The 27,367-nt window shown below is 41.5% G+C and overlaps 1 protein-coding gene across 12 annotated transcripts in view; it reads right to left on the bottom strand.

The window, feature by feature from the left end:
• Slc38a9 (solute carrier family 38, member 9) overlaps positions 1–27,367 on the bottom strand; it is a 76,583-nt gene that overhangs the window by 34,201 nt on the left and 15,015 nt on the right. For 7 of the 12 annotated variants that reach the window (XM_087621713.1, XM_087621711.1, XM_087621710.1 and 4 more), the window contains 5 exons: positions 10,347–10,479; positions 6,926–7,047; positions 6,734–6,797; positions 5,917–6,010; positions 40–210 (listed from right to left, as the gene is read on the bottom strand). In XM_087621713.1, coding sequence (XP_087477839.1) covers positions 40–210; positions 5,917–6,010; positions 6,734–6,797; positions 6,926–7,047; positions 10,347–10,479 — 584 coding nt within the window. Of the gene's footprint in view, positions 1–39; positions 211–5,916; positions 6,011–6,733; positions 6,798–6,925; positions 7,048–10,346; positions 10,568–24,559; positions 26,272–26,962; positions 27,233–27,367 lie in introns of those variants that run through there. The other 5 variants (XM_087621717.1, XM_087621716.1, XM_087621718.1 and 2 more) reach the window with 5 other exon arrangements.

Genomic DNA, 27,367 nt, shown 5'->3' with positions numbered 1-27,367 from the left:
TTTGAGAGTAACTGTGTTAAAGACTGGATCAATACTTACTAAAAATAAACTTTCCAGTATTAAAAAGAAAATTAGACATAAGCACCCAATAAACTATCATTGCTCCAATGAGAGACACCAAGGAGAAAAGGAGACTTGACCATTGCCCAAAAGAGCCAAAGTAATGTTTGCAGACATCTGGATATTCCCAGGTAGTTGTGTCCGATGTAACTAGATAAAACAAAAGAGAAAGAATAAGACTGGGTACTGTTACATACTCCACATTTATAATTCGTTTTCCCCCAATTAACTCAAAATATTTAGCAAAATATTGTGGCTACTTTACCAACAAATATGACAACATATTATGAAAAAAAGCTAGCAATTAAAATATAAAATAAAATAGAAAGGTGATATAGTGAAATAGTATAATCTGAGAAACAAATAGGATCCAAACTTCTTATAGCAAATTAGAGCACGTGATAACCAAGAATAGGAAAACTAACTAGAAAAAAATAGAATATGCACTCTCTTTTTAGTTTTTATGAGACAGTGTCTTGCTACACAGCCCATGCTAACTAACCCCAAACTCACAACCATCCTCATGCCTCAGCCTCCCAGGTTTCTGGAATTGAAGGCATAAGTCACCTGCCAGTTCATTAAAAACACTACTTAACAGTTAATCACTATTCAACAACATGAGTGAAAGCTGTCTTCAGTCATATTTTATGCTACAAGCCAATTTAAATTTTAGATAACTACATTAAGAGTGTAAAAGTAAAGCTAGGCATGCTTTAGTAAAGAAATGCACACTTCAGGATGCTGAGGCAGGAATACGTGGACTCAAGGGCAGCCTGGGCTACACGGTGAGTTTCTGAACAGCCTGAAGAACGTAAATACAGTGAAGCAAAGCGACAGCAAGAGATAAACTCATTACAGCAATGACGTCTACTATGAAAGGTTATCCTGCCTAGGAACTGCGGAAACAGCAGTAGGGAAACAGAAAGTCTCACAGAAGCCATTCAAACAGAGAAAGGAAGTCACAAGAACTTGTAGATAGAAAACTAACAGCAACATGACGGAGAGTACTTTGTGCAACTATAAGGGCACCAAGGATAACTGGGAAGATACAAACAATACCATTAAAGAAAATCATACCACTTAGCAAGCATAAGAGAAAAATAGAACAGAACAAAACCGGGAAAACAAAATAACAACATGCTTCAAAGCGGCCTATCATTCATGTACAGCCGGTACTGCAGGGAACTCCTTCCTTCCTTCCTTCCTCCTTCCTTCCTTCCTTCCTTCCTTCCTTCCTTCCTTCCTTCTTTCCTTCCTTCCTTCCTATTGAACCCAAATAGCTTTACACATGCTAAGTATGTGCTCTGCTACTTAGCTATATATCCAGCCCAGGATATTTTCCCCTTAGGGGTCAAAATTTAAAGAAGCAATCCCAAAGAATACACAAATTATGTATAAATTATTTTTAGAAGGGTATCACTTAAAATAGTAAACAACAGACAATTGTGTGCAACAGTACACAATCATTCATAATACAATACAGCCACAATGTACAACGCAGTCATTCAACAAACCAAACAACCAACAAATATAACAATGGTGACCAAACCCATAAGGTTTGCTTAAAAAGTGATGAAGTTGGAGACAAGATTGTAATAAAACATACTAAATGATAAGAATTTATATAAAAAGATAAAAGACATTTGCATGATAAAATATTTAAGAATTATGTAAAAAGAACACAAAGACATTTATATAAGAAAGAACATGGGGTTGGGGATTTAGCTCAGTGGTAGAGCGCTTGCCTAGCAAGCGCAAGGCCCTGCGTTCAGTCCCCAGCTCTGAAAAAAAGAAAAAAAAAAAAAAGAAAGAAAGAACATGAAATATTTGCATTTCTATGGCTGGATTATTGCAATAGCAATTTCTTTGTTTCAATATCTCAGTAGGGAATAAGAACACAGATAGGTCTAACGCAAGGTTATTTTAACTGCCCTCAGATTATAGTCACTTCATGACTCATCTTGTTTCCCAGGGGTTGGGGTAGAGAGAATAGTAGTATACAATGTGTCTGTTTGTCTGTCTGTGTATACTATATGGTAGTTAGTATATAAGTAGGACCAGTAAAGTCCTGGCCTAGTCCCCAAATCCTGTCCAATGTATGTGATTTTATGGCTCTACTCCAATAGCATCCTTATAGACATTGGGGTGTCTGGAATAAAAATAAATAACACAAAGAAAGGAAAAACATGTTTACCATAACTGTCCAATCGTACTGGACTTTGAAGAGCACAGCTTACTTATAGACTCTGCCCAGGAAAAGTCCTCATGAGCGAGGGACGATAGCCACCTCCCTGATTAGCAATTATACCATTAATGTTTGTGTGGGAGTTTCACTGTAACTTCTGTACAGGGCACCAACGGATTGGTTTCCTCTGTAGATTACTCAGAGCAAGGACTCCACCTTGGAGGCATATGGCTCTTTCAAATGTCCTCTTGACTAGCTTGCCAGGATGATTCTGGTAATGACCTGTAATCTTGTGATATATTTCCTTTAAAGTTTTTATGTCTTTTGTATCAATAAGGAGAATCTCAATTGCTAGTTTATACGCACGATCTCCCACATTTTTCCTAATATTTTTATGGCTTTATTTTTTTCATATCTGGACTAAATTTTTGTATGAGGTATCACACAGAGTTTTTCCCACCAACTGATACACAGTTTAACTGACACCAAATATGACATTAAACTCATACACCTGAGGTCTAATTTTATAAAGATTAAACATTTTTATTCCACGTGTGTGGATGTTTTTCCTGAATGTCTCTGCTCCATGTGGTCCCTGAGGTCATAGCAAGGTATTTGATCCCCAAGAACGAGAGGTTGGACAGCTGTGAGATGCTATGCAGGTGCCAGGGACCAACCCTGGGTCCTCTAGAAGAGCAGCAAGAGCTTTTAACCAGCAGCCACCTCTTTATCCCTTCCACTCTACTGTCTCCCTGTCTCTAAGGCAGTAGCCTTCTGCTTTATTACAACGACTTTGTAGCATGTCTCAATACCTGGCCAGTCTGATTCTTCCACACTACTTCTTTTTTCCCTAACTTTCCTGGCTTTGTCTGAAATTGGACTGAATTTATACATGTGGCTTCCCATACGAATCTTCCAAACCACATGGCATGTTTTTCTTTTTTTTGGTTCTTTTTTTCGGAGCTGGGGACCAAACCCAGGGCCTTGCGCTTCCTAGGTAAGCGCTCTACCACTGAGCTAAATCCCCAGCCCCATGGCATGTTTTTCTTAAGCGTGCAGATTTTATTCTTTGTGTTTAGATAGCCTGGATTTTTTTCCCCATCAAATGTATCCTCTTGCTAAATTTTATCTAAGTCTTTTAGAGTTTACTGTCATGGTGCATGGATTCATGTTCTATGTACTATAGTTCTAGCTGTTGATTCTTGATTTCATAGGCAGTTATCTTTCAGATTCCTATAAATTCTAATAGTACTAGTCAGCATTCTAATACATTCTTTTGCCGTAACTATAGTCTTTTCTAGTTTTTAATATTAGCTCGACATTTTTTGGTGTACTTGATAATATGTCGGAAAACTATGAGTAAGCATGAGCATTCCCTATGTCGTCATTGTCTTCATCTTCCTCCCTCTCCCCCTCCCCCCCTCCTCCAACTTAAATGGAAATAGCTTTAGGCACTTCATCACCACGGAGCTGCTGGTCCCGGTTTTGGGATAAAGAAACTAATTTGTGTAAATAGTGCTTTCCTTAGAGCTTTACTAAGATAAGGATGACTGACACCATCGGTGCCTTTTCTTGTGGGATGGTTCTCAATTGATGTAACCATGGACTTTACCTTTATTTTGTTAATGCAGTGAATTACGTTGGGCTTCTTACTGACATAGCATTCTCTCCCCTCGCTGGAATAAACACAGCTTAAACACATCCTATTTTAAACACGGGATATTATTTTTGTACACTACTGATTCTATCAAATAATGTTTTGTCACTTTGTTTCTCGTTCACTTTTTGTCCTGTCCAGCCTTGCATTAGTCTTCTGTTGACTTTGCAAAATGAACTGATGCAAGTTCACTCTTTTAAATGGAAGAGTTTAAGAAACCCAGGCGTTACCTGCTTTGTAACAGTCGGAGTGCAGAGGAGGCTTTCCACTGAGACAGCCTGAGTAAGATCCCTTCATATATAGATACACACGTATATCTCTATATACACACGTTCCCTTTATTTATACAAAGTAAAGAGCTCTTCCCATTTCAGTCAGAACCGAAACCGCGGAAACCAAAGGCTAAACAAACTAAACCAGGAACTGGAATGGCTTTTAAACAAGACTTCTCCCAAGATCTCAAACAATGAGTGACAAGAAACTCCCCAGTGACTGAGACTGCTTAACTGGAGAAAGGAGCTGCTTAGTTAAGACAGAAACAACTAGAGGTTGGTTTGCATTTGCTAATATGACTGAAGGGAAAACACGCCTGTTTAGGCCATAGATGCCACACATGCACACACATGTGTGCGCGCACACACATGCACACACATGTGTGCGCGCACACACATGCACACACATGCACACACATGTGTGCGCGCACACACATGCACACACATGTGTGCGCGCACACACATGCACACACATGTGTGTGCGCGCACACACATGCACACACATGTGTGCGCACACACATGTGCTTTGCTTTGTTGTTGTTGTTGTTGTTGTGGTGACAGACTCTCATGAAGCCTAGACTGGCCTTGAACTCCATATGTAGCTGAGAACACTGAACTTCTGGTTCTCCTGTCTCTAACTCCCAATTCTGAGATTGTGGGCATGTACTACCATACTCAGTTTAATATGTAAATGTGACCTAGAAAGATACACACACGCGCACACACACACACACACACACACACACACACACACACACACACACACACACACAGAGAGAGAGAGAGAGAGAGAGAGAGAGAGAGAGAGAGAGAGAGCGCTTGATTGATTCCCAACTGCTTGGGAGAATAAAGGTAGAGTTGGAACATAGATTATTTCTACTCATAAGATTGGAACCAACGTAAACAATCCAACAAGACCCCAGTTCAAGCTTAAAACCAGCAAACAAAAAGATTAAACCTTTGGTTCTAGCACTTGAGGAGGCAGAGGCAGGAAGATCCCTGAGTCTATAGAGTGAGTTTCAGGACAGCCAGAGCTACATAGAAACTTTGACTTGAAAAACAAAAAGAAAAAAAAAAAAAAAAAGAAGAAGAAAGGATTACCTTCCTGATTCCCGGATCCAGAATTTATACAAATAAGTAGAGGTATAATGTATCTGTACTTTAGGAATTGCTTATACTTCATTTTTTTTCTATTTTTCTATTGATACTTTATATTTTTAGGTCTGCTATATATACGTCAAAACAAGTAAAAATAATTGGTTAGAGTCATAGGATTCTCAGTATTCTGACAAGGGCTTTATTTAAAAGTCTAATATTTTGGGGCCAGGGAGACAGAGAGGGACTTGCCACCAAGCCTGAGAACCTGAGTTCAGTCTTCAGGACCCGGTGGTGGGAGGACAGAAGTTCCTCCAGCAAGCACTAGAGGCACCCACATGCGCTCATGAACAGAGATAATAAGATGTAACCGCTTTGTAAGTGACACTTTTATTGTCTCATATGGACATCGGCCCCAATATAAATGTCTTCTCCAGAGTATGCTCAGCTCTGAATTTCAGAGTGAGCCACCTGGGGCCAGCACATGTGCATAAACACACACACACACACACACACACACACACACACACACACACACACACACACACACACACAGGAAAGGTAAAAGAAGAGGGCTGACACATATATAGAGGATCTGCCTCAATGGGAAAGTGTATTAGTTCCTGCAACAATGTATCTCTACTTACCTATCATACTCCGGGACTTCACCACTCTATAGCAGCAGTAAAGTGTTAGAAGGCCCATCAGCACGATGACACACATCCCAGTAGTAAATCCAGCCTTTTTAAAAATGAAGAATAACTTCATATGCAATTACATTGAAAGTCTAGACAATTCTGACAAAAAAAACATGGCAGTGGAAAAATAAACAGAACCATCTGCTTTTTAAAGAGAATTCTATGTAAACAATAAAACAAAATATGGTGATCACTTTCTTTTCCAGTACTAGTAATTGGACACAGGGCCCAGGAAGACTAAGAAAGTACTGTCCAGCCCCAAACTTAAAAGATAAAGTGGGCTGGAGAGATGGCTCAGCCGTTAAAGGCTAGGCTCACAACCAAAAAAGATAAAGTAAAAACTTCAGTTATCTAAGTAACTATTATTAAATGTCTATTCTGGAGACATATGAAACATACACAAGCTGGCTTAAAATTTACCATGTAGCCCAAACTGGTCTTGAGCTCATGAACCTGTCTCCTTAGGCTAAGGGATGGGATTATAGCTGTAGAAAATTCTCAGGGGTGAGGAGATGGCTCAGCAGTTATGCATGCATTCTGGCCTCTCAGAGCACTGAAGCCTGGTTCACAGCACCCATGCTGGGTGGCTCACAACTGCCTGCAACCCCAGTTCCAGGAGGATCCAACACCTCTGACCCCCATGGGCACAGGCAGTTAGTTACATGCAAATACCCACACTCAGACTCACACATATATATAATTTAAAAATAAAAAATAATAAATATTAAGAAATTTTCAGATAAAAGTATACTCAAAATTATATTACCTGTTTTATGCCCCAAGGAATACTTAGTATAGATGTCCCCATCATGGTATTCCAGATCATAAAACTGAAAGAGTAATAGCAGTAACAATATGAGGTCAGGCTCCTCAAGCATTTTAATTAAAGACAGAAGTCAATAGCCAGTTGTTTTCATTCACACGGTTTAATTCACACTCCAAGAAGTAGTTTACTCACATAGTAACTAAGCTGGTGTTTTTACGATAGCCTTCAGTGTAACTCTTAAGTTTATAGGCAGAGCCCAATGGACTGTACACATAGCATTCCTCTGGAGCAGGAACTACGTGGTCTGGAGCAATCTTGGGAGAGAGAAAAGAGGAACATCAGAACCAGTGACTGTATAAAAAGGATGTTGTCTATTGATTAAAGAAACTGACTAGACAGACACACTTCTCGATTTACACGGAGCTGAAACAGCTGGGTCTCTGGTTGCTGGGCTCCTCGAGGATAGTTGCTAGTGAGGTTCTGGACTATTACACTTCTCCCTTCCTATCTCAAACGTGTGATCCCTCTGCTGCATGAGTATAGATATTATACAAAGCTGCCAGCATGTACATCTTAATGTATATTTCTAAGTCTCATACACACTTAGCATTATGCATCCCTGATTATTCTTTTAAATATAGTAGTAGGTATAAAGGAGAAATACGTTATCTATCTTCAAAGTGGTGTATACTTAACTCAGAGGTGAAGGTGGCAGTGTAAGAAACAGACAGGGATCTCAGAGTAAAGAACTGAGGTGTCAATGAACAGTAAGTATAGAAATAGCCCATAACTAATTTTTAAATGCTTTGGGTAAAAGATCCAGGTAAAAAGGTAACTTAATCAACGGTCCAATGCGGGTTCAGGAGCAGAAGACATGGAAGGCTATCTGTAACAGGAGAGGGGCAACAGAGAGCCAGCAGACAGAGTAAAGGTGACTGAGGACGTGCACCTCACTTCTCACACTGCCTCCTGCGTTTCTTCCTAATCCACCTCCCTGTTAGGGATGGGGAGAGCATCCTGTTTCCTGGTAATACTCTGCCCATCTCTGAGGGTTGTTCTTGGAGAAGTCTTTGATAGCACAGACAGAATCTGACCAGTGCGAACCAACAATCTCTTAATATTTAGCACCTACATGTAAATTTACAACTTTGTGCTATGTTTCTTGTTTGAAAGTTAACAGCCTCGAACTGTCTCAAATTCCAGCTGGACCTGAGATTAGGAGGCACAACACAATTGAGTGCTCAGCTCTGTACCGCACCATCTCGCTGGGTAAGCAATGAGAGCTGAACTAGCTAGGGAAGACTTGAAGGAAGGGGTGGAGTAGGAGGCCTCAGTGGGATACAGGGCATGGGTTAAGAGCACAGAGATGCCGTAGCCTTCTCTTGCAGTGCCACACGATTAGTGGTGACTGTGAGAAGAATATCCTGAATGCTACGCGTGGCTTCAGAAATGCCGAGGTCCTAGAGACACAGATAAAAATACATATGAGGATTGTGTTTTCCCTGCTCTTTATCTACATTCCTCTACAATCTACATTTTCTTTTCTTCTTGCCATGAGTAAGAAAAAAAAAAAAGTGCAAGACTACGCCCCATCAAGAAGGAAAAACAGCATAGCTGAAAAAGTGAATGGGAAAAAAACAAAACGAAACCCAAAGTAAGGACAAAAACAACAGCAGCAACAACAACAACAAAACAATTAGAATCAAAACTTGTAAGGAACATGGTTCAATAAGAGGTAGAAACTTCTGGTTGTGTTCTGACACTGACGTACACAAAATGGAAGAATAAACCTGTTCCACGTACACCCCAGCTAATCCCGTGCATGGGCTTAGCCTCTGGGTCTGAACTGTGCATGGGAAGATGTGGAGGATGGGGGTGGGAAGAGTGGCAGCTGCACAGGAGGCATGGAAAACGGGCTGGATCCTACTGTGGTAACGGTGTAGGGCAGCATTTCCATCTGAACATTCTGCGACACACGCGCTCTTGCTGACATAGACTCTGCTTCACTGGTTCCGACTAAGCCCTGCACAATGCCTTCTTGCTAAGCCCTCGGTGACGCTGACAAGGCTGCTCTGTAGGCATGTGTGTTTAGTAGCAAGGACACGAGGGATGCTGGCAGACAACTTCCTCCCCTTTCCAGCTTACAATAACAATAACAGCATTTCTCCCATAAATGAAAAGGTTTTACTCTATGAACAGTGATTTATTGTTCTTCTGTAAAACATACCTTTAGGGAGAGTGATTTGGGGATTTTTTAGAAAATGCTTGCTCATCAGAAATGGAGAGGTCACATTAATCTTGGTGACTGGTTAGATGTGCCAGTCATCTATCTCAGTGCCAGTTAATAGAGGGTTACAACTCAGTGCACAATGTTGACTTAACTTCTAGGCAGTGGTGCTCCTCCAGCTCCAGATATCTCTGAAGTCTGCTTCTTAGAGTACGGCCTCCGGAGAGTCTGAATCAGGCCAGAACCTCAAAGGCCCCAAAGACTTACATAACTCTATAATGCACTTCACTATCACTAATAAGGTAAAGGCCTGTGGGGCAGGTAAAAATAAAAGACGAAAACTACAAAACTTGATCCTACATATAGCATTTCATAAGTCTTTTCTTGATATCTTAGAGCTAGGTATGGTGTTTTGTTTATGCTATAAACCAAGGAGAGAAGGTAGGAAGCTCAGGGGTTCAAGATCACTCTTAACACACAGGGAATTGGAGGTCAGCCTGGACTTCATGAGATGCTATCCAAACAAGCAAAGACAAGAGTTCTGAATGCTGACTTCACATAGCAATTATGGGGGCTACATCAGACAGCCATGGCCAGTGGTACCCACTCCTTCTCCTTGGTAGACATCCAGTGAAGATCAGAGGCTGGCTCCTTTCTTCCTTTTGGCGTCTAAGACCCAAATAACCATATTTTTTTTAAGCTTTCAAATTTCTGAGTATCTCTTATCTGATGATCATCATTATAAGCAACAGATTACTTACATATTTTAAAATTCTAAAATAATAAGACAGACTTCAGTCAGTTATGAGTCCATAAGATATGACCCATGATGCAAACTTGGCCTTTACTGAATTTGTAGCCCTTTCCTAATAACTTCTTAAACGTTTATAAGACAAAACAATGAACTGTGGTAGAATGAGGTCTGCATAGGCTAAGTTTTTAACTTATAAAAAGACAATACTAAACAGGAAGCTATCAGGTATGTGTATGGACATATTTGTTTCTTATTCCTTTAGAAAATGTATATGAATATTTTTCCTTTGTAGCTTTGAATTTAGAAGTTAAAGAGACTAGCCAGAATCTTACATTTTTATCAACATCTAAGCTGCAGTTTCAAAGGCAATTTGTTTTCCTTAGAGCGTTTGGTATCTGAGATAAGAAAAACTAAAAACCAAGGCTATTGTCAACAGAGAGTTCCAAATGTCTCTACTCCAGAGTAGATGAGACGAACAAGCCTGAAGCTCACAGGAACTACTCTTGCTTGGACTTTGCATGATGCTCTCTCTGACTACTCCAGTGACAAGTTCAAGCCCTGGGCGTTGCCTGGTTTCTGGTGTTTACTTCATACAACCGAACTGTAGACAGCAGCAGAGCTTTGCCTCTTACCAGTGCCTTGTCTGCAGGAGTGGTGAGCCGGCTGTAGTAATGAATCCGCTTGTTCATAGCAGCAGCATGGTCGCTGACCTTCTGAATGACATCATTCACATTGACGATGTTGGTAGGCTCTATATAGAAAGGCCTAGAGAAGGGAATATATACTTGACAAAAAAATGTTCAGGCAAAAATTCTGGAAGTCAGCCATTGTGGAGAATAACCTCTTGTCCTCCCTGTGAAATGGGACGCACAAAGGCAAGGCATTCACTTCTCACTTTTAGTGGGGAAAGAAAATGTCACAGAAGTAGTAGCACCCTACCCACAGAAGTCAGCTCTTGTCTCATAACACTTTTACTTTAAACACAATTGGAACTTAAGGAGTTTACCAACAGAGGAGAAATAGTGGAAAACACTTAAAGAAGTCAGTAAAGAGAAATTTGGCAAAGGAAGACAAAATGTATCAGCTGTTGGTCTCCAACAATTTAATTTAGATAGAAACTGCTTTGATTAGGCTTTTAAAATACTCTGGCGCTAAATCAGAGAAATGTTCCTTTACTGAAGAGTCTCCACTCCTTCCTCTATAAGCCAGGGTTATTTGCTTTGAGAAACAAAACTCCTATTTCTCAGCTCTTGTCCCAATGGCCAGTGATCTCAACCACTTTCTTTGTGTGAGCATCCACAGTGGGTCAAAGGGAACATGGCAGCACTGGAGAGCTTTGGCCTCCTGTACTTGTCTTGGATCTTGGCCACATACTCTAATGTCCTATTATCTATTTTTGCTTCCTCCCTGACCATGTCCTGATGAACTGCAGATTCTAGCCTTCGATCATCATCTCCATCAGCCCCTTCAGTGTCTTTCTGAAACTCCCTCATTTGCTTTCTAAGCTTCCCATAACTAAAGGTCCAAAGTGGAAAGACAAGGTAGCATTGCATCGCTCTGCCAAGCCTCAGACCCTTTGCAGTGGGAAACAGCACTGTGTCTACTGCTCCTCCACAGTATACACTGCTAAAAAATAATGGGGAAACAAAACAAAACAAACCCCCAAGAAATTTTAATTTCTGCTTCTTTTCTAAAAAAACTCTGTGATACCTGAGAAACAGTAGTCGAGTTTAGTCTTCTAACTGACATAGAGAACATCTGAGTCACTTGTTTTTTATTCTCCATGACAGCATTCAAATATAGTAGGTATCAACTAGTCAATTTAATGAATAGTAACCAGAGCCCTTACAAAAGTAAATACATGGGCAGAGAGAGAGAGCAACATATTATATATCAAATATATTGGCAAGTGCATGAAGTGCTATTAATAAATTATAAGGGGATATAGTAAAAACAAGTGGGCCAGAGGCTTAACAATCACTACATATATATTTGGTAGCCTAATATAACCACCAATCTCTCTAAAGTGTTACGATGTGAAATATTATTTCTACTTCCATGGTGATAGGGATTCTTAAAGGCAATGTAAAAATATTGGTATCTGGGGGCTAGGACAATGGTCCAGTTAGAAAAGTGCTTACTGCACAAGTGTGAGGAACTGAATTTAGATCTGCGGCATGCACAGGCAAGCACAGAGCCATGCGTCTTTAACCCCAGTTCTGGGGAGGAGGTACAAACAGGTGACCCACTGGAGCTCACAGGCTAGCCAAGGTAGGGACACTGATGAGCTACAGGGCCAAGGAGAAACCTTGTCTGGAAAGGTAAGGTGGAGTACAATGGAGGGAGACATTCGGCATTGACTTCTGGCCTCTAAAACACACACACGTGCCCATGCACTCACACGCATGCTCACGGGTACCTCGGAGATACGATGTTAGGAAGCTCACACTCTATAGGATTTTCCTGCAGGATCAGCGCCCCACAAAACTCAAGAATGCTAACTTAAGGCAGATACTTAGGCTACTAAAAAGGAGTAATATTGATAGAAAGAGGAATAGATGTTCTTCTTGTGGTTGTTTGCTCTGGAATTCAATGGCATTAATATCCAACCACTAGGCTGGTTTGAAGGTCTGCCGAGAGGCAGTCCGGGAAGTGTTGGATCTTGGCTCCTGCCTCTGGCTGGAGCGTTAACTGTACCAGTTTAGTTGGCTTGGGTACTCTGAGAACAGAATGAATGGCTTTGAAAGCTTTTCTTTCCCAACCGTTTTCATCGAGATGTCGAGTGCCTGTTCAAACAAATATTTTGGAATCTTTTCAAAACAGATTCTCTTTAAAAATAGACAATTCAGCATATTTTCGGTGAATTATTAGAAACACATTTTAGAAAGTGAAAATATATTTCTAAAGTGAACTTTGCTTAAAACACTTTAAAAATAAAGATCACTACATAGAAGATAATGTTCAGGACAAAAGCCTTGAGAGCTTCTATCTTTGGATTCTCTTTCGATTGTGCCTATCAGGGTCACTTGCTATTTGACACACGGTTCATCTGTACCCAGTGAGGACAAGGAGGGCATATCTGTCTCATCTTGTAAACAGTCACAGTCATACGAAGCAAACATGTTTTAATTTGGAGCAAAATTTACAAAACATTTTAAAATGTGATTCAATTCTCATACACATTCATTTAATACACTTATAAACAAAGAAACCACACTCCTACTAACACCTTTTTTAGAGCCTACTCCTTAAATTCCTTAAAATCTTTTGGCTTTTCAATCTGTCTCCACCCTTCTACTGCCAAGCCACGCTTCTGTGAGGTTTAGTAACAGCTCTGACTCAGGGCAAGGCTCCTACCCAGTATGGAAATCTTGATTTGAAATTGCCCAGGTATTTGCATCCCTGTGGAAGTTGTGCTGTTCAAACACCTGGCAGACAGGCTGGGGTAATTTATTCAAACAAACCAGAAACAAACAAACAAACATAACAAGGCAATCAAGTATTCCAGAAATGTTACACAGACGCACTTTCAAATAATGAGCCCAAGGCACTTGCTTCAGTAAACCACTTTGTCTCCCAGAAAGCTTTTCAGTCCTGCTGCTAGGGGATGCTGGAGAGCGCTGGCCCCTGGTGAGTCTCTCACTTCCTAGGAAGCCCATTACCATCTCTTTGCAAACCCCTGTCCTACAACCCAGCTAGAAACACAGTTGTCAAGGCTAAGCCTATATAAGCTTCTCTACTTTGGCTAGTTTATCGGCAGTGGTTTTCAAATTTATTATATGAATATTATTTAAGTTCCAACCAAGTACTCTGCATTTGTGAGACATTAAACAGTGAATGAAACACAGAACCCCAAGGACTGTACAGTAGAACCAAGTGCTTCATGCAGCAGTGGGAGCGAGGCAAGTAGGACCTGGGTGATGCTTGGGCTATGTGGGGAATGGGGTCAGGGACACAGAAGAGGAAACTACATCATCTGCTAGACCATTGAGGAAGTTTTAGGTAAGCTGAATCTTAGACAGATATGGCCAGTATCTGTAAAGAGTGTTTCAAAGAATGGAAGACTAGGGATGTAACTCACAGGTTCAACATGTGTAAAGCCTTGGGTTCAATTCCCGTGTGTCGCATGTGCACACACATGCACACACACACACTACATGGGAGTGGAGGGAGTAGAGAGAGAAAAAGAAAAATTATGAGATCTATTTAAAAACATACATGTTGGTCAATATATGGAGATTTTCACATGCTAACACAAGATTTAATCTAAAGGAAAGAAGCCATCGTGTCTTTGACTAATTACTTCTCAAATCCCTAATTTTTAAATGTAAAAGTATCCTAGAGTTCTCAGAACAGGAGTTCTGTCCTGTGGTCTCAGTCCATTGGCAGTTCATGCAACTTGAATCTATACAGATACTGTCCACACTGAAAGTACGCCGTCCACACTGAAAGCCTGGCTCGTGTATCAAACTATTCCCCACTGTGCCTCCCTCATCCCCTATCTTGGACTTCAGTGTCCACGCTGATCTCACCAACCCTCAAACGTTACACGCACACAGCTTCTTCAGGACCTTCACCATTAATCTCAGGTAAGGAACAAAATCTGCAAAGACCTTTTATCTGGACATCGGCACAGAGTATTCATCACCTCTTAGCTCTTTCCTATGCTGTTCCCTCCTCAGCACGGCCTTCGGTTGTTACGGTCATCACATCTCAACTTTCAACAGCTCTTCTACACTCTTGCTATCCACCTCTGTTCTACCTACATCTTCTCCTTGGCCGCTTCACTACCTAAGACGGTAGATAAATATTCTTTTGGTTCCCTCTGGTGAAATGCAAGCTCTATGGGGGTGGAATTATTTTGTTGTTGTCACTTTGGCCACTAGCACATTTGTGGAGCCAGTAACTGTATCTGGCATGTTACAGCACCTGTACAAAATGTGCTGTGTGGGGCTGGTAATTTATCTCTGTGGTAGTGTGCTTTAAAAATGTGTTACGGGAACACAGAATTAACCAGTACTTTAAGAAAAATACGTGTGCACATTGTGTAGGTATGAACGTGTGTGTGTGTGTGTGTGTGTGTGTGTGTGTGTGTGTGTGTGTGTGTAATGCGCATATGCACGGAGGTCAGAAGTTGACATAGGAGGTCTTCTTCAGTTGGGGTCCATGTTATTATTTGTCGAGGCTGACTAGCCAATGATCTCTGCAGGGATCTGGCTGTCTCCCAGTCAGAGCCTCCTAGTGGTGGGATCATAGAACCTGCCGCTGCCCCAGCTTTTATGTGGTCCTAGGGATCCAAACTCAGGGTTTCATGCTTGAGTGCAAGCACTTTATGAAATGAGACATCTTTCCAGACCCAAGGGAAAATTATCTTGAAATAATTTTAGATTGCTACACAGAAATTGGAGAGGTATCAAATGTTGCACAAGCTGAGCAACAACCCGTACAAACACTACAGCGTTCCAAATCTGACTGTTAGCTACGAATGCTCCCAGAGTCTTCTCTTTGCTTCCTACTGGCCAGTTGGCCTTCCTACTGAAACCTGTGATGTACTGGGTCCAGAAAGGCTCTGAGATCTGCCTGAGGGGTCAGAGATCCTGCCATGCAGAGCTCACAGCAGCTGGGCAATTCTCCCACTTTGGAAGAGGCTTGTTCAGTCCACTAACTCTTCTTCTTTCCCCATAGGAAGATTCACCACCTATTGAGGGCTCCCTCTGTATCAGTGTGTGTGTGCTTGTGTGTGTGTGTCTGCATGTACGTGTGTGTGTGTGTGTGTGTATGCATGTACGTGTGTGTGTCTCTGTGTGTGTGTGTCTGTGTGTGTATGGAGCTGAGATAGGTGCTTGCATGGAGAGATTAAAATGAACACAGAGAGTGTTAGGAATGAAGGGGGGTGGCACCGAAGAGTACAAAAGAAAAGAGAAGAGGTCGGGGGATCCAAATTAACAGTATTATGCCAACAATACCAGTATTTTGAGCTTTAACAAACATATGGAATATGGAGCAAGGTGGCTCACATCTGTAATCCTAGTACTCAGGAGGGTGTGGCATAAAGCTTGTTGTGAGTTTAGCATGTTATTACTATGTTAGTTAGTTATGTTATTAGCTAGCCTGGGCTTAGATAATGAGTTCTGGGACAGCCTATGCTACAGACAGAGACCTGTCTAAAAGCTAACCAACAAGAACAAAAATTGTATGCAATACCAAAATACACAAATAGTATTTCAAGTACTGTGTAAAAAAAAGTTACCACAAATTTCAACAATTCTACCTAATGACTAGATGAGAATGAAATGAGTTTGTAAGTAATTGTTACAATGTTATTTTAGAAAAGCATATCAAAGGCTTGTTATTTTAAAGTGAACTTTCACTATACTGTTAGAATATACTTAATTTTTTTATTAGCAATGCTTATTTCTTTTTTTTTTTTTAAAGATTTATTTATTTATTATATATAAGTACACTGTAGCTGTCTTCAGATACACCAGAAGAGGGCATCAGAACTCTTTACAGATGGTTGTGAGCCACCATGTGGTTGCTGGGAATTGAACTCGTGACCTCTGGAAGAGCAGTCGGGTGCTCTTAACCGCTGAGCCATCTCTCCAGCCCGCAATGCTTATTTCTTATAATTAAAAGTTTCTGTGGTGTATGTTAACTTATAGGGTATATGACATAAAATGTAAGTAAGTAAACACATGTATTTGCAAATTAATGCATGCATACACACATTTATATGCAGTCCAATCTTTAAGATTGCTAGTGTTATTTTTCTTAAACTATATGTTTATTTATTTTATGTGTGTGAGTGTTTTGCCTGCATGTATGTCTGTGTACCACATGAGTGCCTGGTGTATAGAGGCCAGAAAAGGGTGCTGATTACCCTAGGACTGAAATTTTGGACAGCTGTGAGAGATCATGGGGGTGCTGGGAATTGAACCTGGGTCCTCCAGAAGAGCAGTCAGTGCTGTTTAGCCCCTACTGTTACTTTTAACTGAGAAGAACAGCGTGATGAAGGAGGTTTAGAAAATGTGAATGCTAAGAAACCCTTGGTTGAAGGTTATAAATTCCCCATTTTAGAATTCTAAACTGTTAACTTAGTTGCAAGTAAACATCTTCATCAAAAACATATGGCAAAAAAACTTGAACTGAAAATTAATTCTGAAGTCCATATTATCCTAATTAAATACAGATCCTACTAAGAATGAATTTCAAAATTATTTTGGTGCAATTCATGTTTCAGACTTTGGCTCTCAAAAATGCCTTAGATGAATGTTTTAACCCTGCAACAGAAATGCAAGAATTCAGTTCTTATCTTCTTTTTTAGTATTTCATGGGAGAAGGGCAAGCGAATCAGATAAACACAAGAAATGTCACAAACAAGTTCAGGTGACAGGTGTACCTGTAGGTAAACACCCACACGTGTCTTTGTTTCTCTCTAATTGATATCAAGAGTGATGTCCTTCAGAGAATGTGGTTCCATATGGGACACAGCGAGTGACAGTTCCCAAAAGGAGATCAGGAATGAGGGAACTACAAGCAGCTTCTCCTTACCCACTATGTGTGAGTGCCAAAACAAGTCAAACCGGTCTCACTCACATGCAGCAGTTGCAAGGGCTACCAATGGAATATTCTGAAACAAAGTGCTTGTTTCAAATGCAAATAAAGAGTAGGCTTCTGAGAGCAGGGCCATTCACACAAATCAACCACAAAGTTCTGGAAGTACTAAGTCTCCAATCTTTGTAATCTAAATATTCCACAATGGGGGGTGTGTGTGGAAGGGAGGAGTTGGGGAATAACATGATAGGCTAGTGGCTACCATTTTAACCAAAATTTAATCAAATGTTAGCATTGACCTAAAATTTTCTCTTTTGGAAACTTGAAATATTGGAAGAATTGAGAATAAACACACACAGAGACAGGCAGACAGACAGACAGACACACACACACACATAGAGAGAGAGAGAGAGAGAGAGAGAGAGAGAGAGAGAGAGAGAGAGGAAAATGCCTTGCTTTGCAGCTGAGCCTCCGTGTGGGACTCTAAACAGCAGGAGCAGGAGCTCCGTCTGACTCCGCTGCTTGCCTTTGTGTCCCTGTCCCCTAACTGGGCTGCCTTGCCTGGAGACAACAGGAGGAGATGCCCTAGTCCCACTGCAACTTGCTACGCCTAGGAGGGATTATATCCACGGGAGACCTCCATTTTTCTGAGCCGTGTTTGAGGAAAAATGGGAGGACGGGAGGATGGCAGGGAGGAGAGATGAGGAGAGGAGGGGAAGCTGTGATTGGGAAGTAAAGTAAACTAATAAATTCATATAAAACGGGGCTGGAGAGATGGCTCAGCGATTAAGAGCACTGGCTGCTCTTCCAGAGGTCATGAGTTCAATTCCCAGCAACCACATGGTGGCTCACAACCATCTGTAATGAGATCTGATGCCCTCTTCTGGCCTGCAGTCACATATGCAGGCAGAATGCTGTACATAAAATAAATAAATCTTAAAAAAAAATTCATATAAAACATGCCGCCTTCTGCAGCCTTGACTTTAGCTCAGATAACTGCCAGCAGCCTGTTTCTGCCATCTTAGTGTAATCATTCAGAAACGGAAAACCAGAACTCTGAACACTTTTAAACACATCACTGAGGAAAATGAGCCTCTTACCCATCCCCTTAATTCATTTTTGAAAGATCTATTTACTTTGCCTGCATGTATGTCTGTGTACTGTATGTGTGCCTGGTGCACTTGGAGGCCAGGAGAGGTCATGAGTGAGCTGCCAGTGTGTGCGAAACTTGAACCTGGTTCTTCTATAAGAACAAGGGCTCTGGGGGTTGGGGATTTAGCTCAGTGGTAGAGCGCTTGCCTAGGAAGCACAAGGCCCTGGGTTCGGTCCCCAGCTCCGAAAAAAAGAACAAAAAAAAAAAAAAAAAAAAAAAAGAACAAGGGCTCTGAGTCACCACCCGAGCCTCTCCCTTACCCTTCTACCTCGGAATGCCAGTGCTGCCAGCGCAAAAATACTAAGAGGTGAGGCCTGAGAGAAGAAATTAAGCCACGGGCTCCTGTCTCAGTGTCTTGAGGCCTTCATAACAGGGGTTTTGAACAGCATTTGGCTAACTTGCTCTTTAACGCTTCTGCCAGGTGATGACACAGCCCTTACTAGACCTTGTGCTGCTCTGAACATGAGGACCCAGGCTGTATTTCCCACTCAGATGTTCAGAGATCATTGCCCTGAGTATGGCATAGTGCAGACCAGTTCCAGAATAACAGAGGACTGGCTAAGCCAGAGTCCAGGGTGACACTGCTTGTCAAATGGCTACCCGCTGACTTTTATGTACAGCAGTGGTTCTTGCTAACACCTAACCTTCCTAACACTGTGACCATTTAACACAGTTCCTCGTGTTGTGGTGACCCCTGTCCTGGCTGATTTTGTGTGTCAACTTGACACAAGCTGGAGTTATCATAGAGAAAGGAGCCTCAGTTGAGGAAATGCCTCCATGAGATGGAACTGTAAGGCATTCTCTCAACCAGTGATCAAAGTGAGAGGGCCCAGCCCATTGAGGGTGGTGCTAGCCCTGGGCTGGTGGTCCTGGTTTCTATAAGAGAGCAGGCTGAGAAAACCAGGGAAGCAAGCCAGTAACATCTCTCCGTGGCCTCTGCATCGGCCCTGCCTCCAGGCCCCTGACCTGCTTGAGTTCCTGTCCTGACTTCTTTGGGGATGTACAGCAGCATGCAAGTGTAAGCCCAATAAACCCTTTCTTCCCCAACTTGCTTCTTAGCCATGGTGTTTCATTGAAGCAATAGAGACCATGGCTAAGACAACCCCAACCATAAGATTACTTCATTTCTACTTCATCACTGTAATTTACTACTGTTATGAACCATAATGTAAATATTTGATATGCAGGATATGTGATATGGTGACTCCTGTGAAAGGGTCATTTGATCCTGAAGGACTGAGACCCACAGGTTGAGAAACGCTGATATACAGCAAAGTTTTCTGAGCAAAATACAAGATATGTTTTAGGAAAAGAAAACAAATAGTGATAATATTAAAAAAAAAAGATACACTGAAATAGAGTCTCACATATGCCTGGTGGGGGAGTATAAACCAGTACACTCTTTCCAGAAGGCAATGGTGCCTTGTGGTAATAAGAACCTACATTATGTGTATATGCCTTACTTGGATAATTGTCCTCTGAGACTCCTTTAAGAGGTTAAAAATATGATATAAATTATGTAGAAACCTCTCATCATAGCACTAGTTGAATGAATTAAAACTGCCAGTCAAGCAAAGCGCTTGTGCAAGCACAGTGAGGTGAGTTCAATCCCTTGGACTCGCATAAACGTGGAAAGGGAGAACCGACCATCTTCTGCCCTCTGCGTGCACAGCACTACGTGTGCTCCCATGCACACACACAATAATTACTAAAACTGTCAACAGTTTAATATCCAAACATGATGAAGTCTATGTTAAGATGATATTTAGGGAGAATTCCTACTGTAGTTTCTCTTTGGTGATTTCAGAGATGTTTTTGAGTCATGGGGTAGACAGCCTCTCACACATGCTCGGCTTGTGTGCCCCCCAGCCTGCTAAGGCTCCTAAGGACAGCTGCACTGGAAATTGTAACTTTTCTTTAATCTGGTACTTCATGGATTATTACTATTTTTTTTTTTGCCAGTTTCTGTTCCTAGGGTTTACAATAGTGAAAATCTTTTTTCAAAGCAATGATTTATTTTTATATACACACATCAATTTTTGCCTGTATGTATGTATGCGTGCATGTATGCATGTATTGTATGTGTATCATATGTATGGTACTCCTTGAGTTCAGAAGAGTGTTGGATCCCCTGGAACTGGAGTTATAGATGGTTGTGAGCCACCATGTGGGTGCTGGGAGCTGAACTGGGTCCTCTGCAGGAGCAGTAAGTGCTCTTAGCTGCTGAGCCATTCCTCCAGACCACCAGTTGAAAACGTTGGATTACCTTGTTAAAAGAGTCTATGCTTGGGGCTGGAGAAGTGGCTCATCAGTTCAGGGCACTAGATGCTCTTCCAGAGGACTTGCATTCAATTCTCAGTACCCTCATAACTCACAACCATGTGTAGCTTTGGTCCCAGAGGATCTGACCATGTCCTCTGGCTTCCATGGGCCTCACGGACACTGCTGTATAATCATACATGCAGACACACACTCATACAGACAAAGCTCTCCTAAAAACTCTAGGCTTGCTTTCATGGTTTCAACTTTAGGGAGAAGCTAGAGATTAATAAAAAGAGCAGTGTTAATTACAATGAGTGTGTGTGTGTGTGTGTGCGTGTGTGTGTGTGTGTGTGCGCGTGTGTGTGTGTGTGTGTGTGCGTGCATGTATGTGTGTATTTGTATATGTGTGTATGTCTCAGTATGATTGTATGCATACGTGCTAATGTGTGTGTGCACATTTGTCTATGTGTATATGTATGTGTATGTCTCTCTGTGTATCTGTACATGCATGCATGTGTTAATGTGTATGTATGTGTGCATGTGTATGTATGTGTATCTGTGTATGTGTATATGTGTGTGAGGGTGACTGAGATTGAACTAGGGCTTTGTATATTTAAAGTAAAAACTCTACAAGTGAGCTGTATCTCCCAAAATGTTTTTACTAGAAACGAGTAAAGTGGGGGATGAAATGAGTAGCCCAGCCCCTTCCCCTTATTAACTTCTCCAGAAGAAAGCAGAAGGAATTCTCATGGGTTATGTCAGTATGAAGCACCCGGGACTGCTTATCCCGGAGGCCCTGGGGCTCCTCCTGGTAGGTCCAGAACCCGCAGCACAAAGCCCATTGCCTGTTTCCATTAATAAAGTTATATTTAAACATAGCAAGTTCATGCAATTATGAGTGGCCTGTGCTACTTTCCATGCTACAATGGCAAAGGTTGCCACACCAACCCCAGGTGAATCTGTGTGACAAGTTCCACAGACTAAGGCGGAAACTTCAAAGGAAGAAGGCCTCCTGGAACCGGTTGTGGAACTCTTGGCCCAAACAAAATATTGAGCTGTAGTTCTCTTGGCAATTTATCTGTTTTATCTTCTTCTATTCCCTATCCATGTTTACAAGATGTTCCTGATGGCCTAGGCTGAGATTTTAAGTGAGAAAAATGGATAAGAAACCATCTTGAGATGGGGTCACTAGCCATGACCTTATTTCTGGGAAAACCAGCGCTTTCCTTCATTAATCATTTACAGAATTACAGAGTAATATTATTACAGAAACATTCCCAACAATAAAATTTCAGTTGGCTATATGTGTGTCACTGATGGTGGGTAAAGAAAGCTTTAAATAAAGAAAGAATTAAAATACACTAAAACTTACACTTTGAAGATACACAAAAAATAGGTACTAGATGTTAAACTACAACTAACCATAAAAGGCATTACCTGTTCTTGGAGATATGCCATCAGCCCTGCATGATTTTACACTTTATTGTGCCAAGTGGTAACAATGTTATCTGTCCTATCTGTGATTGAGTCACTAAACACATCTTCTAAGAATTTTAATACCTGTTTCATTATGTATAAATATCCTTGCTTGAGAGCTGCAAAATACACTCAGATTCAAACTGCCTCTGTGTTTGTTTCTGTTTGTCACTGCTGAATCCTTACCCACCTAGACTTCAAGGACCCTCATCCCACGGACCCCCATATCCAACTGGGGTGGTCTGTGGCAGAAGGTGAGGCCTTATGCTCACACAGTTGGAAATATCTACTATGTGGCTCTTTGTAAAAGAAGAGTTACCTAGACCTTATCCTAAGTACATATGTTCCCTGCTAGGGACTCAGAACTGGAGCAGAACTTCCTGTGTGCCATTTCTGTCATCAATATAAGTCTTTCCTTAGAGATGTTTATCATCACACGTCCCTAGGCCTCACTCAACTTAGACTCTTACAGCATAGCTCCCACCCCAAGAAGTTTTCAACTTGTGTGTCATTACTCCCCTTGCAGGGTCGCAAATCAGGTATCCTGCATATCAGATATTTATATTATGATTCATAACAGTAGCAAAATTACAGTTATAAAGTAGCAACAAAATAATGTCATAGTTGGGGAGTCACCACAACACGAAGAACTGTATTAAAGGTCGCAGCATTAGGAAAGCTGAGAATGCTGCCCTAGCCCTTAGCTGTACAAACAGCCCAGCATGAACATCCAGAAAGCTATGGCTTCACAGGGTTCTTGGGAATGCTGGCTCAGAGTGGGTTTAACTAGCATTTTCTTAGTGAAAAATAATTTTTGAAGATACATATTTTTAAAAAAGTTTTTAGCCACTGAGTCATCATGTTTCAATGTTTTTGCTAGAAGGAAGCACCCCATGTACAAACCACACAGAGGGACTTAATGTTTGCTGGCAAAAGAAAGGAAAGGAGAAAGAAAGGGAAACGAGAAAGAAAAGCACAAAGGAAGACAAGAGAGGAAAATATAAAAGGGGAAGGCAGAGAAGATCAGAGAGAGACACACAAACAAACAGGGAACAACTTATGGAAGCCACACTATGTGATTTAAGTTCCAATTGACAAGGATCACATCCACTTTATACACTAAGAGCTTCATAGACAGGCAGCTCACAGGGCAGTCTTAGTAATGCTTGCTTCTGTATAATGGGATTAGGATTGTGTTTCCTTATGCTTCCAGGTTTTATCCTAAGAGCTTTTGTATGATCCTCCTCCCAAACCTTTCCTAATCAGAAACAAAACAAGAGAGTGAGAAAGAGGAGGGAGAGGAGGAAGGAAGAAAATGAACACAATCCTACAGAAGCACAGGTGATCGAAAACCATCTTAGTTCTATATCATGTCCGTGTCTCATCAGAAAAGTATTGCAGAAATGTAAACATTATTGAAGAGGTAATCGCTGGTGTGCTGGGGACGTTACTCAGTAGTACAGCATTTGCTTAGCACATACCAGGCTCTGGGTTCAATCCAGACACTGCAAACCTCACTAAATGAATTGGTAACATTTGGGTGCACGGCTGAAAAATACCAATGGACATTTGCATTTTGGCTTTGATTCCTTTTGCTCTTTACATAAAACAGAACAACAATCACATGGTATAATTTTTTGTCTAATTTTTTCTTTGTTTGATATTTTAAGACAGGGTCGGGCTGGAGACATGGCTCAGTGATTAAGAGCACTGACTGCTCTTCAGAGGTCCTGAGTTCAATTCCCAGCAACCACACGGTGACTCACAACCATCTGTCATGGGATCTGATTCCCTCTTCTGGTGTGTCTGAAGACAGCTACAGTGTACTCACATATACATAAAGTGAATAAATTAGTTTTAAAAAAAAGACAGGGTCTCTTGTAGCCCGGACTGGTCTGAAATTCACAATCCCCTTGCCTCCCAGCTCCCAAGTGCTGGGATTGCAGGCTGTCCCACTGTGCTGCCATGACGACCCCCAACCATGACAGGACATGACATGTATCTATCTTCCTTTGGGAACATTATTTTTGATGTATGTAAAATTCATCAGGGACTCCCCAGAGACCTGTCTGTTCTTAGCTCCCCAGTGGTGGGATTACAAGCATGTGTCACTGCAGCAACTACTTTATGGGGTTCTGGGGATCAAACTCAGGTTCTCAAGCTTGTAAGGCAGGGTCTTTACAGACTGAGCCATCTTTCTGACCCCAGATCCATTTTATATACATTTTAGCATTTGGCTTTAAATCTGTTGAAAGCAATCTTGAATCTTCTTACCACTACTGGCTTTAAGCTTTTGGGGTGCAATTATACCACGGCCACAAACCCCTTCTGACTATACACGAGCTAACATTGACCAGACAGATAAAGGCTTTGCCCTAACTCTTCATTAATTCTTCATACCTTTTCTGCTCAACCAAGTCTCTTTGACTTGACCCTGCAGAGCGTCAGTCACAGCCCAAAGGCTCCCTTGGTCTTCAGATTTCTCTCACTTCCCAGGCTCCCCAGTGAGAGAGGGGGAAAGTGCAATGAAGTATGACTGACTTCCCAGGAGTGGGTTGAAAACAAAACAGACAAGCTAACTCCCCAGAGCTGAGAGATCTAAAGAGCTAAAACTCAGGTGAGCAGATACCGAGGGGGAAAAGTTTAAAAAGATATCTAGGAGAGAAAAGAGAAGGAAAAAGGCATTGGAACAAAGAATTTAAGAGACTAAGAGGATTCCAATGAGACTAGAAAAAGCATAATCTAATGACGTAACAAAGTCACATATAAATAAGGTGCCTCTAATGCTAAGATCAAGAATTTTTTCCTTAAGCATTTGGCAAAAATATACTTCTTTGAGGGCCAAAAGTAAGAGGAGAAGTGGGAAAGTACGGAGGAAACTGGGCTGGGGAGGGGGCAGGAGAGAAAGGAGCAGAGGAGATGGGAGACAGATGGGTTTGATGAAGTGCGTAATACAGAGCAGTGGTACCAGTGACAATGGAGGTCCTGCCCATCTGACTGCTTGGTGGCAAGCTCTTCATTACGTAATCTGTGGTGGCTTAGCACACTAGCCCTCCTGGGAAAATCAATTTCTCTTTTTTCCCCTACCTCTTTCCTCTTTTTAGGAAGTTTAAGATCAAATTTAGGGCCTTGTACATGCTAAGTACACTGTCTCCCACTGCCTGAATTTTTCTCATTTTTGTTGTTTATATAATCGAGAACTATAAAATCATCAAGCACCAGGTAACCACTTCCAACTGCCGCCATAAGCCAACATCTATTAAACATTTTACCTTGCCTTTGGAAACTGCTTGAGTCTTCCTCTCTCCTAGAGCCACAAATACCCACCTATCAAGTTAGGCTGATCTACAGTGACAGCATTTGTGGGAGGAGAGATAGAGAGGCTGCTTCACAAACACACAGACTGGTAGATACTCTAACAGCAAGGCACCATAATGTACCTTACATGGTCCAAGGGCACGAGGAAGCTCTGTATTTGAAACATCCAATTCTATCTTAGTGGTTTCTCAGAGCATGACCAACACCCTCAATAGCAAAAGCTTGAATGTTAGGATTTGGTATTTTGAGACTTTTTGGTGTTGAAATGAAAACAGTCATATAAATGTAATAGATTACATTTCTGATCCATCAGATTATTCTCCATTCTAATACCAAGTGGGCCACAGAGCCCTGCAAGAACAGGACAGCTGGGCCCTGTAACCACGCTGTAGAAGAAGAGTGTGTGTACAGAGCATGCTTAGGGGGTGGAGCCTCAGGGAGCTCCGGCCTTACAGAGTAACCCTGGGCCTACAAAGAGTCACAGGAAAGCCCTGAACTCTGGGAAAAGGAGAAGGGAAAACAAGGAAAGACACACAGAGAAGGGGAAAGCTAAAAACTGAGCCAAGCCACAGTACAGTACTTGCATAATGTACACAAGGCCATGGGTTCAATACCCAGAACTGGAAAAAAAATTAAAAATTAACCATTTCATAACTTTGTAGGCTGGCTGGGAAGGTCAGCTTTCCCAGGGCATAGTCACAGAGCAGTAGGGAAACATGAAGCAATCCTGAATACCAGCTCCATTAGTAGTCTCCAAAAGCCTGAGAAAAGCCTGTTAATTCCCAATAGAATGTATCGACTAGAACACAGGAGGCTTCTAGACCTTTCTGCCCTTCCGTTTACATTTTATTGTTCATTCTACCCCAAAACAGATGACAAAACAGCACTGGCGGGAGGCGTGCTGAAGGAAAAGGGGCCTTACTTATCTATAACGCGCCTAAATGATTCACACGCCTGTGGCGTGCATCTTCCAATGTCAAAGCCCTTCCTCCACCTGCTTCAGACTCTACCTCATAAAAATGAGAAGCCTGCAGTCCTTGCCTGCCAGTTAAGAGACTAAGATCTGAACTAACTTAAGATTCGACTGCCCCCTAGTGGGAGAGAGGAAAATAACACAAGCTAAGTAATATTCAAACATCCAAGGTTGTTTCCTATCATCCTACAGCCGCAGTTTCCCAAATGTAAGATAATCTGGGACACCGCCATCATGAACGCTAACTGGATGATATATGTGGCAATGTAAATCAGAAAAGTATAAATACACCAAAGTCCTTGTCTAACAGATATGACAGGGAGCTAAATGAATTCAGTTGGAAAGGGGAGCAGACTGGTAAGAAACATCAAATTATACTACACACACATACAGGGTGGCACCAGAGCACAGGGACTCAAAGGACTGGAGCTTGGTACTAGTCATCTAAGTTTTATTTACATGTAAAGTGGGAGAATCTATATCTCAGCAGAAACAATGTTTAAAGTACTCACATATTTTTTCTCATCAAATAGTTCCTGCTTTCTCCAGCAGAGATTATCCCACAAGCAGAAGCAAGGACTGCTAAGGTCTTACAAGTGGTTCATTCGTGCTTACCAGTTACACCAGGACTGAAAATAGCGGATTCTCTCCGTTCACAAGTTTCATTACAGAAAATGTATTTCCATTTAATATACCCTGTTAGATTAAAATTTCGAGGAACTGAACTCCTGCCAACTCATTGTAATGGAATGCACTTTAATGACCTATGTCTTATTGTCACAGTGGCCGATTATTTAGCACAGAACTTGGAAGCTTCAAGAAAACTCTGAATATTCTCAGCATTTGTAAATGCATACATTCACCGAGACTGGAATATACCAGTAAGAATCAACATTACCAACTTCTCTATTTCTTCT

This window comes from Rattus norvegicus, chromosome 2, assembly GCF_021556685.1.
Source record: "Rattus norvegicus strain SHRSP/BbbUtx chromosome 2, alternate assembly SHRSP_T2T, whole genome shotgun sequence".
In the NCBI taxonomy this organism is placed as follows: domain Eukaryota; kingdom Metazoa; phylum Chordata; class Mammalia; order Rodentia; family Muridae; genus Rattus; species Rattus norvegicus.
The sequence above is the reverse complement of the archived record's forward strand: the minus strand, read 5'-3'. Positions and strand labels throughout refer to the sequence as shown.